General features: G+C 42.3%; 2 protein-coding genes across 3 annotated transcripts in view; one reads left to right on the plus strand and one right to left on the minus strand.

Moving 5' to 3' along the window:
• Positions 1 to 11,158, plus strand: part of CRIM1 (cysteine rich transmembrane BMP regulator 1) — a 204,455-nt gene extending 193,297 nt beyond the window's left edge. Inside the window, exons 15-17 of the mRNA XM_043468318.1 lie at positions 4,496 to 4,615; positions 7,127 to 7,314; positions 8,705 to 11,158. Coding sequence (XP_043324253.1) covers positions 4,496 to 4,615; positions 7,127 to 7,314; positions 8,705 to 8,881 — 485 coding nt within the window. The 3' untranslated portion in view covers positions 8,882 to 11,158. The remainder of the gene's footprint in view (positions 1 to 4,495; positions 4,616 to 7,126; positions 7,315 to 8,704) is intronic.
• Positions 11,159 to 12,348: 1,190 nt separating this feature from the next.
• FEZ2 (fasciculation and elongation protein zeta 2) overlaps positions 12,349 to 14,285 on the minus strand; it is a 44,067-nt gene continuing 42,130 nt past the window's right edge. For both annotated transcript variants that reach the window (XM_043468320.1, XM_043468319.1), the window contains one exon: positions 12,349 to 13,297. In XM_043468320.1, coding sequence (XP_043324255.1) covers positions 13,281 to 13,297 — 17 coding nt within the window. In that variant the 3' untranslated portion in view covers positions 12,349 to 13,280. The remainder of the gene's footprint in view (positions 13,298 to 14,285) is intronic.

A 14,285-nucleotide genomic window follows, 5' to 3' on the forward strand; every position in this document is an offset into this window, starting at 1 on the left:
GTCGGGGATAGAAAACAGAAAAGGAGCCCCTGCCACAGGGGAAGACAGCAAGAGCTGTGACCTGGAGCCGCCTGGAGCAAGGGTGGGAGAAGTGCTGGTGGGTGACATCGGGTGGGAAGTAGGGACTGACCGTCGTGCATCTGGCGGCATCCAAGTCATTTTGACGAGCCATTTCCCTACAGTGGTGGCAGCAAAGTCTGCTTAGACGGTTTCAGAAAGAAGGGGTGGGTGGTGAATTGGAGATAACCGTGACACATCTCAGCTACAGACCACGGTGCTCAATTCACAGACAGGGTTTTCCTGTGGAGTAGAGGGGTCTGTCTGGGTGGCTTTTACTCGAAGAAAGACTGAGCTGGGCCTTGAAGGACAGGCGGGTTCTCTTCATTGGAGTGAAAGAGTCATCTGACCAAAGACCCTGAGACGGAGGCCAGATGCCCCTGGAATAGGGAGTTCTAGTAGCAGGAGGTAAGGACAGAGAAGACAGCTTTGGTCAAGATGTTTAGGGCTTTAATATTCAAACAGAGAGGTGGATTTTGTCCTTTATCCTTCTCGGGAGGCTCCTTTTTAAACAGATGAAACACAAGATCATGGAGGTGCTCTGGGGAGGCTCACGGGGTCTGCAGGAGGGGCTGAAGCCGGGAGAGACCCGGGGCCAGGACAGCTGTGACCTGCCTTATAGACGTCCGAGGTGTGTGATGACAGGACCCGAGTTCAGGTGATGCTGGCAGGAAGAGGTGGATCCACTCTCCTCAACTGCGAGTGTGATAGAAGAGGGAATGCAGGTTTCACTGGCATCTGTTCACGACTAGAGATTTCTCCAGTGACTTCTCTGTCAGCGTGCACCGTTGGATTGGAACTTAATTTCTGTTAACTCCCCTTTCTGCTTCTGATGTATTATTGATGAATCATTTTTCCATTTTATCTCCACACATTCTGTAGTCAGTTGAGCTCTGCCACTTCACGTTTGACTAAGTGTGGCCTGCCAGGAAGCCTGGGCTCCTGTCCCATTTTCTCGTGGTCTCTCTGTGAAGTTTCAGGTGGCTGCTTCTCCCCCGGATGGTTCAGGCTACTTGTACTTGGTTCTGCCCCCTGCACACATCCACCGACATTCTGAATAGCCCTGCCCTTACCAAGCATGTCCTCCTTTCGCCACCTCTGGATATGAGTAAAAGACTTGTCAACTGGTTTGCTGGTCAATACTCGTGCCATTTTATAGAAAACTGAAGGTCAGAAAAGTTAAGTGAATGATCCAAAGCCACGCAGCTCGTTAGCAGAAGACCTGGGAGTCTTGGACCTAGGTTGACCTGGAGTACCATCCCCCCAAAAATGGTGTCCTTACTTTGCAAGTCCCAAGCACCCCGCCCCATATTCCAGAAACAGACATTTTAAGGAAGGTCAGTCCTACAATGGGCCAGGTCGGTGCATCTGAATTTAAAATATGTCACCACTAAGTTGTCTCCGGTTCCTCTGCAGTTCAGATCAAACTGGACCCCAGTTGTAGTTAACTGACCGAGTGCCCATGATCTGTGCCTCCAGGCCAGGTGACGTCGTGTGTCACTCCTGTGTCATCGACAAGGCCAGCAGCTTTATGAAGGGCTCTCGCAGTAAATGTCAGAAGGGTTCTGTTTGAGAGTTGGGGTTGTTGCCGTTTCTGGCCATGGCAGGCCTCGGTCTCGGCATGGAAACTCAGCAGCACCCACACTTCTTTTTGTTTCTCCAAGCATTTTTTTTTTTTTTGAAAGATTTATCCTTTTTGGCAAAAGTGCTCAGAGGTTGGCTTCCCTCTTAAGTTCGCATTAAAGGGAAATGACCCTCTCCTCTTAGACCCAAGAACTCTGAACTGAGCTTTGAATATTTGGTGATGAAGGAGGTGGTATGGGTGAACTTTAATCAGAGCTGAACTGAGTTCAGCAGAGCAAATTGATCCAGAGGACAGGCTGTGAGCTGCCCAATGGGGAGATGGAACTCACCACGGGAGGCCCATAAGGGCAGAACTGGTCTTGATCATAACTGTGTGCCCCAGACTTAGCCCGGTGCCTGCCACGAAGGAAGTATTGATGAAATGTTGGTTGAACGATGGTGATTAAGTAACCACGGAGTAAGACAGTCCTCCTCCATACTGGGCAGATCCTTCCAACTTCCCCAGCCGTCGCCAGGTAGAGCCTTTCTAAGCACCTGTGGGAAGAGAACGCACACTGTCGAGCCTGTGTGGTGTGGAAGGTTTCACTGAAATCTACCTCCAGGCAGGAATGAGGCACAGGAATTTCAAAGTTGCTTCTCTCTGCTGCTATCCCAGGAAGACCCTGAGCTGACCCCAGCCCTGGGGGGCTCTGTAGAAGTCTTTGCTACTTAGCTGCTGACATTCACAGGTTTTCCATCTGGGTCTCATGTTAGCCTTTTCTCCTGAGGCAGCTGCAGGGCAATGGCAGGTCAGCCCCTGGGGTGATAAGGCAGCTCAAGGCTGTGTGTTGGACCAGGGAGGTCAGGGGCTCAAGACACCATAGCACTGAAAGATGTCATGTAAATGTCAAGGGGTTTTCTTCCCAGATTCCTCCAGGAAATTCATATTGCATATCAAGATGTCTCAGTGGGCAAGCTAAACACCATCCCCACACACAGCCTAGAACCACCTAGCCCAGACCCACCAAATCAGGATCTGTGAGCAGGTTTTATAAGGGCCTTGGGTGTCTCAAATATGATAGAAAAGTTTGGAATCACTAGTTGATACTCAGGCCCGTGCTTCTGTAAGTGAAAATGTTTTCAGTAAACTCTCTTTTTGATGTCAGAGAGTTGTTAAACCTTTCAAAACTCAGGAGCGTCTGGTTCTTGCCATGTCTGAGTACATGCGTGCTAAGTTGCTTCAGTCGTGTCTGACACTTTGTGACCCCAAGGACTGTAGCCTACTCTGTCCAAGGGATTCTTTAGGCAAGAACACTGGAGTGAGTTGCCATGCCCCCCTCCAGGGGATCTTCCCAACCCAGGGACCAAAACCATTGCTCCTGTGGCTTCTGCATTGCTGGCAGATTCTTTATCACTGAGCTACTGGGAGGGGTCTTGAAATTTAACTAAGAAAGCTAAAGCCAAAATGACTTTATTCCTGGGGACAGTAGGAAGACCTGGGCTTTGGATTCAGAGGACTGCATCTGAAGCCTGGCTCTGCCGTTCCTGGATGCATAACCTTGGGCAGTTAATACACAGTGGAAGCTGAGTTCACACCCTCTATCGCTGTTCAGTTGTCTCAAATCTGTCTTTTTTAAGGTCCACTTCTTGAAAGACTGGTAACTTTGGGATAGCGATCAATCACTCTGAGCAGAGAGGAATATTCTAACTTATACAAACATATTTCATGTATTTTATTTTGGTCTAATTAGGCTGTTTATTGGGCTTCCCTGGTGGCTCAGATGGTAAAGAATCTGCCTGCAATGCCGGAGACTTGGGTTCAATCCCTGGGTTGGGAAGATCCCCTGAGGAGAGCATGGCAACCCGCTCCAGTATTCTTGCCTGGAGAATTCCATGGACAGAGGGGCCTGGCGGGCTACAGCCCATGGGGTCCCAGAAAGTCGGACACAAGACTGAGCGACTAAGTGGAGCATAGCACGAGGCTGTTTACTAGTATTTAGTATTGCCGACGTTGGGTGACCTTATTATAAAAATCAGTTAGTAATATGGCAGGACTTGGCCAAGGAACGTGCTAGATGCAGACTCCTGTTGTCATGTGTTAGAAAAAGAGGTTCTTAAGAATTACTTCTTTAAAAAGTTGGCTAATTATTGTTAGCCAGTTGAAGTTAGGAATATATTCCTGATATCTGGGGTTAACCGATGTGTCATTCTTCTCAGTTTTGTTTCATGTTGTAGTATCTTGTTGATCAAAGTGTCTGTCTGATTGAGTTAGATAATATAAACATATTTACTCAAGTTCAGTTTCCAGACTGCATGGTCCCAGGGGGAACAGAGCAGACATGTAAGACTTAACTCAGGCAGCGCCTCATGAGGTCTGCTGACGTCCATTCCTTTTGAGGGAAACAGTGAAGGGGAAATGAATACAGAATGAAGGTGCTTTAACTTTTTCACTTCCTGTGACATATTTAATATAAATGATTCAGCACTCATGGATTGAAGAGCAACAGTTATTAAAGTATAATTTAGCTGATGGAAAGTAAAAGAAATCCTTTCATTTCGGCCAGTGCCCATCAGCTTGCACAAATCTGTAGTCAGCAGCATTTGTTATGAAAAAGCAGAGCTTTTGAGTTTGGTGGAGGAGTAAACTTCTCCTCCCCCTTTTAAATGGCTGTAAGACATGTTTCCCACCCCTGCAAAGGTGGTGACTCTCGGGCATTAATGATGTCAGGGCAGAAACTGGATCTTTTGTGTCCCAGGACATGTTGTATTGTGTTGTATTGAACCGAATGCACCGTCTACCTGGGTTGAGGAGACAGAAGTCAATAAGGTGCTCCCCCCATCATCTCTTACAAAAAAAATGCTCCCTTCTTTTTAGAAATGTATGTCCCAGAACCAACCAATGTACCCATTGAGAAGACAAATCATCGAGAGATTGACATGGAGGTCCCCCTGTGGCCCACACCTAGTGAAAACGACATTATCCACCTCCCCAGAGGTAAGTGCCAAAGTCAGCAGATATCAAGAGTTTATTTCACTGAGGTGCTCAGTTAACGCACAGTGGAAGCGGAGTTCATACTCTTATCACTTTTCACTTCTCTCAAATCTGTCATGTGTATGGTTTACTTTTTTTTTTTTTTTTAATTTTCAAAACTTCTTTTGAGTAACCTATTAAATCACATGTCCAAGTAATCTCAAACAACCAGTCCAGGAAAGACCTGCTTGGCTGTAACATATTTAACAGCCTGGGATGATGAAGTAAGTCTGCAGATAAAATGCCTCTTTTCCGGCCCCACAAGCTCAGAGACTTAGTGATGATGGAAAGAAATATGTTCCTGGTCATAAAAGCTTGGTATCTGGAATTTCTAAGCCATCTCTCAAATGTATGTATGTGAATAAACTTTGTAAGCAAAGTAATAATAAATCGTTCACCTATCCCTGTGGATCCTGTATCAAGCATTTATGCATTAAGATTACCTTCTACCTACAGGTAGTTTTCACTCTGTGGGAGTTCAATTTATTACTGATATGTTGATTTTCCCACTCATCAGGCTTTTCCATGCTTTTTTTTTCTTGCTCTGTCCTTTATCTGTGTGCAATAGAGATGTTATTCTGCCTCTCAGCAGCTAAGAGGCAAAGCAGGGCCAAGTTCCTGTCAATCTTAACCTTCTATCTAGAAGTAGGCCTCTTGATCAAAATTGTGTAAGCTTGCTCTTAGCCGTGACTCAGTACTGCCTCCTGTCTACTCCAAGGACATTTTCAAAATCATTGTTAAGACAGTTTTTGTTATTTCTTTTGGAAAAAATTAATTCATTGCTTGAGAGATTAATGGTCCCTTACTTTAGATGTTGTGTAAGTGTTATGCTTGGATCAAGCCAGATGACCAGAGAGCCAAATTCCTGGACCCGTGTTTTGGCTCCTATGTGACTGCTGACTGAATGGCACTTTCCCATTTTGTGTGCAGTCACTCAGTCAGTAAATATTAGTGCCTGCTCGGCGCCACATACTGCTCTGGGTGCTGAGTCTTGGCCACAAGAATAGCCCTTATTTATTATGTTGAGGACTCTGAATTACATAGTAGTTGTGTTTGTTATAAAGACCCTTAGGAGAAATCTCTTGTGTTGGTACCAAGGAAATCCATGATTCTCCTAAGCAGCTGCTTTGTTTTCATCTTAAAGACAATGTGAATCTTATTGATGATGCTTGTTTCCATTTTTGCTTTGGCTGCTAGAAAGCTTAAAGCTAAATTTTATGGCCTGCTTTTAGGCCATAAAACAATTTAAAGACTAAATTTTCTTTTTTAACTGATCTCAATTGAAGCTTCATTTTTCTTTCCCCAAGCCTCAGTTTACTTTATAATCTTCTTATATGTCATATATTCCTAAAAACACTTCCAATATCATTTATATTGTGGGAAGTTAAACATTCATTCTTCATTGTATATTTGCACCCTGAATTCATCAATAGGGTATTTTATCTTCTTTGTATTTTTTTTGATGCTGATAAATACATTTGCTTTTTTTCCACCTTCTATAAAGTAAAGTATTACCATCTATGGTGGCTAAAATGATTAGGAGGGTCCCTTCTTTCCATCCCCCCACAAACACATAGAAGTATATTAATAAAAATCTGAGTTTTAAATTAAAGACAGTATTAACATCACAAAGCTGTGCTGCTTCATGAGCTGAGTCTTCAAAACAGTTCAAAATCAGGTCCTTTTCACTGTATGTGTTCTGCAACTTTCACTAACCTGGTCTTTCACTAACCTGATCCTGACTACAGAGGTTTACTTGAAACAAAATAAGGACATTTTCAGAGTGCTCCTGATTGCTGTGTATTTACCTTTGCTAAAGAATGGTGATTTAAAAGAACAAAAAGACCCATCATTTATAAGAGCAAAATTAAATGTCCCTTATACAGGAAAACGATCTAACAGGCCCAATGAATTTTCATTAAGTTTATGAAAAGTAAGGCATTTTTGCTCAGAGCTCAGTAAACTGAAATATCAACCAACAGACCAAGCTTTTGATCCTGGCTTGGTTTTTACAAGTGCACTACTAATTAGTCTTATCTATTACGCTACTAAGTAGAAGCATGTACTTTGTCCTCACCTCCTGTTTGCTAGTATAAATTAGCAGGGAGGAAAGCTGATGTTTCTGTTTCAGAATCTTAGGAAGACCATAAAGGTTAACATTAATCAAAGTATTTTTTAGTCATTTTTAAAGTCTACATAAGAATCTTATTTTCTTGACTAGCTAGAATCAGCATCATCCTGTCCAGTTATTAAACCTTCTCACTCTAATATTTCCTTTTTTACATCCATCCTAAGAGCTCTGCCCTTTCATAAGAGCTCTTTGGATCCACATTAGACTTTAATCATGTTTTAGCCTTAAAGTACTGGGAAGCAATAAAACCAATCCACCGATCTCTATTTGTAGGGTAATTAAGATAATCCTTAAAAATTCTGGTTTAGGTAATAAATGCTTGTAATTTTTTTTCTCTCTCCTAGACATGGGTCACCCCCAGATAGATTACAGAGATAATACCAGGCTGAACTCAGAAGATGCTTCAGTGGACTCCATTGCCTCGGTTGTGGTTCCTATAGTAGTAGGCCTCTCTATCATAATAGCATTCCTGTTCATCAATCAGAAGAAACAGTGGATACCACTGCTTTGCTGGTATCGAACACCAACTAAGGTATTGTCCTGACAAAGTTTCAGCCTCTTCAGTCAAACTAGGAAAGCCTCCATGCTTGTATTTCCTTAATTGCTGGATATCTGCTCTACCAGCTGAATTTTACTTTGCTCTTCGTGGCCTCAAATGTACATCAGGCTGTAGTGATCAGATACATAGTACTTGCCTGGGGCTAGATCAGTCACTGAATGAATTCTCCATCTTCCATCGGTTAACGAACCCAACCTTTTTCACAGGTCCAATTACCTTAATTTAAAGTTTTCAAATAGGAATCAATCCAGGGGTATTTGTTTAAGTCATTGTTGTTTATATTAGAAATTAAAACTTGATCACTTGGTATTTCTCAGTCATCTATCAACATAGAATTGGGAGAGGAAAAAGAAAAAATCACAAGGGTAGAAGATAACACTCAAAAGAGGGAAAGAGGAGAGCTGAAAGCTTATGAAGATGTACAGAAGTCCAAAGGACAGGGAAACATGTCAAAGGCAAGCAGAGAGGAAAAGGGAGCAACAGACGGAGGGATTGTGTGAAATAACACCAGACAGGGTGGAGAAAGGCAGATTTCGTATTGCAGAAAGAACATGTATTTGCTGTCAACACAAAGGGCTTCAATCTGCCTGTTTTAAAAAGTAGGAAGTAATTCATTTACTCAAGAATTGAAAACAGCCATTTTATCATCCAGATAACCCTTTCACAAAATTTATCAGATGGAATAGCCTGCCTCTGATTTTCTCTGACAATACGTGAATTGCCTCTGGGCTGGGCATGTGCTGGGTTGGGATACAGGAATGTGGAGGACAGTCCCCGCCTGCAGAGCTGGGGAAAGCCTGTGGCTGGAGACAGAGGGACTGGCCCAAACCGGCATGCTCATTCTACAGCCTGAGTGATTCGAAATGGTCCATTTATCTTAACAGCTGCCGACCTGGTACCTTCCATTCATCCTTCAACTCTCTTAAGAACTGATCTGTACTTCAAGTATTTGAAAATAATTATCACTTCAGTATTTTCTCAGTTCTTTTATCTCCCCCTTGTTTGACATCATTTATTGGCATTTTACCTTTAAACACAGTTTTTCAGTATCCCAGTATAGTTGGTAGGAAGGACTTCCCCAGCAGTTCAGTGGTTAAAGTTCTCTGTTTCCACTACAGGAGGCATAGGTTCGATCCCTGATCAGGGAACTAATAAGATCCCGTGTGCCATGCAGTGTGGCCCCCCACCCCCCAAAAAAGTGTGTAGTTGGCTCCAGAACAGGCTGTTAGCCCATGCAGTCCGCTCATCCATGTGCTGCGATGCTGTTATCTCACTCGAATGAGGCCTAGATAACTGCTGATTCAAGATACATAAAGTAGCTAATTCTTTATGGTTTTCTTTCCCCCCTCCTCCTATGAAATAGCCTTCCTCTTTAAATAATCAGCTGGTATCTGTGGACTGCAAGAAAGGAACCCGGGTCCAGGTGGACGGCTCCCAGAGAATGCTGAGAATCGCGGAACCAGACGCGAGATTCAGTGGCTTCTACAGCATGCAGAAACAGAACCACCTACAGGCTGACAATTTCTACCAAACGGTGTGAAGACAGGCGGCGCCAGCGAGGTTCTGAAAGACAGAAAAACGACTCAGTCTGCTTTTAAAAAAGTAAACTCGAACTCGCGCACTTGCTTAGTGGGTTGTATTGGATTGTGACTTGATGTACAGCGCTGAGGAATTCCTGGGCTGGGCTCTGTCGGCAGCGGCATGCAGAGCAAGCATTCCCACTCCTCCTCAAGATCACTGACCAAGTGGTGTCTTAGAACCAAAGGTTTCAAAGTTGCTAAGATGTATTTGCTTGTAATATAGCTGTAGAGAAACTTGGGGGCGGGGACAGTGAGTTTGGTTGGGGAGAATGGGTGGGAGGGGGGTGGTGGTGGAAGACACAGTTGGTCAGCGCGGCTGGGGGAGCAGTCCAGTCCAGTGGCCCAGAGGATGTCTTTCCCTGTTGCTCGGAAGACTGCACTGGTCGCTGCACAGCCCAGGCCTGAGCGAGCAGGAAAACAGGCCCTGCGATCCTTCTGCCTGTAACCAGCTTAGACCACAGACAAGGGCACCAGACCCTTTTGATAGCCACCCCAGGCCTCCAGCCACACGCTTCTTTCCTATAGTCACAGCTGCAGTAGGCGGTGAGGAAGCAGGAGACATGGGGTAGCCACGTTTCTCTAAAGCGGGTGATTAAGGATCTACACAGTTATACTTTTTGCTGCTTTCTTTTTTCCTCCGAGCCAATCAGCCAGTTCCTAGCAGAGTCAGCAGGCGATCAGGACCCGAGTCGTTTCCCGCTGTGAGCACTGGGGCTTTTCTGATGGCCGCGTGGCCGGGAGGAGGAGAGGGTGAGGTCACCAGGCGCTTGTTTCCAGGGCTACACTTCCTTGTTTGTTGTCGCTTTCTTCTGTTGTTGGTTGTTTATAGTTTTCATTGAAGCTCTCGCTTAAAAAGAAACTTTTTTAAAAAAAAAAAAAGACTGTTTGGGGATATTTTTTTTTCCTTATTATATACTGAATCTACAAAATAGAAACTACTTCATTTTAATTGTATATTATTCAAGCACCTTGGTTGAAGCTCAAAAAAAAAAAAATTATGCCTCTTTAAACTCTAGCAATTATAGGAATATTTATGTAACTCTTATGCTTCAGAAAAACAAAAGTATTTGTGTGCGTGTGTATATAATATATATATGCATATATATTTATACACATACAATTTTATGTTTTCCTGTTGAATGTATTTTTATGAGATTTTAACCAGAACAAAAACAAACAGGCATTCCATCACAAATTTTTGATTAACACAAAATCTCATTCTACCTGCAGTTTAATTGGGAAGAGAAATGTGTGTGTGAGTGTGAGTGTATGTGTGTGTATGCACACGCCTTGAGCAGTCAGCCCCATACCTGCCATGGAGAAGGTATTCCTTTATTAAATTCTTCATTTGGATTTGCTTTCGGTTTTCAATTCGCTCACTGGCCAGAGACATCGATGGCAGTTTTAGCTGCATCACTAATCAGCTCCTGGATTTTTTTTTTTTTTCTTTCAAACAACTGTTTGAAACAACTACTGGAATATTGTCCATAATAAGCTGGAAGTTTGTCGTAGTTTGCCTCAGATGTAACTGACTGTATACTATAGTGTTAAACTTTTCAAACAGCTCTTAGCACTTTTATACTAATTACCCATTTGTTGCATTGATTTTTTTTCTTTTAAAAATGCTTGTTGTGAAAGACACAGATACCCAGTATGCTTAATGTGAAAAGAAAACGTGTTCTGTTTTGTAAAGGAACTTTCAAGTATTGTTGTAAATACTTGGACAGAGGTTGCTGAACTTTAAAAAAAATTAATTTATTATTATAATGACCTAATTTATTAATCTGAAGATTAACCATTTCTTTTGTCTTAGAATATCAAAAAAAAAAAGGAAAAGAAAAAGGTGTTCTAGCTGTTTGCATCAAAGAAAAAAAAAGATTTATTATCAAGGGGCAATATTTTTATCTATCTCCAAAATAAATTTGTTAATGATATGCTACCAAAATAGATTTACATCAGCCTGATTAGTATAAATTTTTGTTGACAATTAACCATTCCTGGCATAAAAAGTCTATCAAAAAATTGTAAATGCTTGCTTTTTGTTTTTTTCAATCATGGCCATATTATGAAAATACTAACAGGATATAGGACAAGGTGTAAATTTTTTTTATTATTATTTTAAAGATTTGATTTATCCTGAGTGCTGTATCTATTACTCTTTTACTTTGGTTCCTGTTGTGCTCTGTAAAAGAAAAATATAATTTCCTGAAGAATAAAATAGATATATGGCACTTGGAGTGCACTGTAGTTCTACAGTTTGTTTTCTTCAAAAAACAAGGCTGTAAGAGGATTACCTGCAACTTGATTCTTGGCAACAAATAAACACTTTGAATCCAAATCACATGATGTCCCTTTCAGAAAGATTCTGTCTGCGATGTGAAAGATGACTCATCCTTTTATGTTAAGGTTGACAGTTCCGTGAATCTCCAGCATCACACTCCAGTGCTTTGCTCAGAAGGCAGGCCTTTCCCAAGGAATCCTTGTGAGACAAAAAAGGGGCCCCCGCCACCCCACTGCCCACCGCAAGTGTACAGCCCAGAGAGGCTGCTGTGAGGGAAATTTAAAATCTACCTGGTTGTCAGTCACCAATCAAATATGCCCATCTCATCATTAGTGTCATTCATCATGTGTAGGAAAGGGGCTGCAGTGGGAAGCCCTAGGGTTTACTGCTGAAGAATAATGAGGTTACCAAGCAAAATCAGGGAACCCTCATTAAAAAGGGACTTTGAGTTGATCAGAAAAAATAGCATTTTTTTCATACAGTTCAGATGCATCAACTTAAGAAGGAACTATAAACAGACTCTTGTTGAGTGGCTTCAGAAGACAATTCTTTTGCTTTTTAGTATGCCCTCTTGTATAAGACAATTTTTACAAATTCAGATTAGCTTCAATTAATATTCTTATATTGGTAAGATTCTTCATCAGTTCAAGAGCATGGGACAAACTGTTCACATATTCACTATCAAGAATGAATAAAACAAGGCACCATCTCCACTCCCACGTGCCCCAGAGAAAGGCTGAAATGCAGTGCTGGCATCAAACTCCAAACTGGCCTGCTGCCGTCTTCACGTCCCTTACTGAGCAGAGTGAGGAACACAGTGGGCTCTGGACACTCAACAGATGTTTTCAGTGGGACCTGAAAAGTCTGATGGCTAATTAGACTCTACTTACATTCATGTTGGTGATGAGAAGAGGCTGTCGGGAATGTTTCACAGACCCAGGAAAAGACGAGACTTCTGACATTCCACAGTAGCTTATCACTATCTGAAAAATGCTCCTCTCCCCCCATGCCCCCACTTAGCATGAGGCTAATCAAGATTTCACCAGCTCATGCTCTGTAATAAAACAGTGTGTGGAATAGCAAGGGGAGGAATCCAGCATGGTTAAGAGAATTTAAAAAAAAAAAAAAAAGCTCTCAAACGTATGCTACTTTTTTTCAACATTTATTAAACAGAATTGACTTGATTGGAACTGGCAAAGGTGTTTCATGACTAGGGATGGATCCATGAGTAGCTGTTCCAGAATTAGTGCTTCAGGAAAACACAGGCATGAATAAAACACAATAATAACAGGGAACGGGCACTGCTGCAGCATACAGTTTAAGCACCTTAAAAGATACCAATTCCTTTTAAGGACACTTCTTCACAGACATGGGAAATGAAACATGGAAACATCTTAAGTTAAACAATACAAGATTCTGAAAGTGAATGTCATCTTAATGGTTAAAACTTGAACAATGGTGAGACACACAGCAAGCCCTAAAATGGACCATCTCCGGGTGTTTTGATTTTGACAAAGTATTAAGCCAAGATAATGTATTCTGGTTTCCCTTCTTCCAAAAAGCCCAAGTTTCAGTCTCTCTGGACAATACTGGTAGGTAATGTTTATACTGACAGTTCTCTTATTTAAAAAAAAATCAGTGTTGGTACTTGCCATCACTGAAGAACAACTATAGTATAAATCTCTCAATGCTTTAATCTAGTTCTTGAATGAGTGCAGTTTAGATCTAGAAAGCCGTAAAAACTCAGACGTACTGTCCGTTAATGAAAAATATAGCTGCATGTGCTCAGTGAACATCACTCCCCCTTACTCTACAGAGTTGCAGAAGAGTTCATAATTGTTAGTATTTAACAACAACAAAAAAACTCTAGAATTCAAAATAGTGCCATGGTTCTCTCAGTTCAAGATACAAAGAATTAGAGAAGGCATGATCTAGTAATACTGAATCACAAACCCAAGTTCAAGTGTCCTGAGTTTCCAATAGCAGGAAGGTAATAGTAGCCAGCTTTCAGAATAATGCTATAGGAATTGTAGCTTGTTGCCCACGAAGGATAAAGCGGTTCCTGAAGTGATGCTGCCCTATGTAGGACACAGAACTAGAGGAAGAAAAAAAATTTTTTTGAATAGAAATGTATATTTTGTATACATAAAATATATATACATAAGATGTATATATATATTTATATACATTTATGTATGCATTTTATATACATTCTATATGTATATAAAAATGCTATTAAACAATGAAAACTATAATACGGATCTATAGTAGCATTTTTGTTGGGTATACCCAACAACGAAAAGTTTTCTCAAGACACACTGATTAGAATTGTCCAGAAATGAGATGCCAAGAGGTCATGTCTCTCAGGGTACCACTTAGAGATACAAACCTATAACAGCCTTGCTGAAGGCTTGTAACCCAGCAGATGGCTCACTGGTGAAGTCAAAGAAGGAAGCGAGTTTCTGCACACCACTTTCTTCCTATCTTGGATCAGCACAGTGGCAGCCAGAGCTACACCAGCCTCTGGTACAAAGTTGAGCGCTGGGATAGAGCAGGCTGAGTGGAGCGATGAAGCAGTGGTGGGAAAGAGAAGCTTAGTAGCCCATACAGCATCCACCCCATCTTGGATCAGATGAGGCCACTTTTCTACCTTCTTTCACTTCTCACCTTCACATTGAAATTAAGGTGGTATATGTAGGCAGCCGGGCTTCCCAGGTGGCTATGGGTAGAGAACCCACCTGCCAATGCAGGGGACATAAGAGACGTGGGTTTGATCCCTGGGTCAGGAAGATCCCCTGGAGGAGGGCATGGCAACCCACTCCAGTATTCTTGCCTGGAGAATCCCCATGGACAGAGGAGCCTGGTGGGCTACAGTCCATGGGGTCACAAAGAGTCAGACACAACCAAGCGACTAACACGCACGCACGCACATGCACACACACAACCCACAGTCACCAGCATTAAAAACAAGGAGAAAGTCGCATCAAGAAAGGGGATGAAGAGTTCGCCCTTAGACATGACCAAGCGACTAACACACACACACACAACCCATAGTCACCGGCGTTAAAAACAAGGAGAAAGTC

This window comes from Cervus canadensis, chromosome 5 (assembly GCF_019320065.1).
Source record: "Cervus canadensis isolate Bull #8, Minnesota chromosome 5, ASM1932006v1, whole genome shotgun sequence".
NCBI lineage: Eukaryota > Metazoa > Chordata > Mammalia > Artiodactyla > Cervidae > Cervus > Cervus canadensis.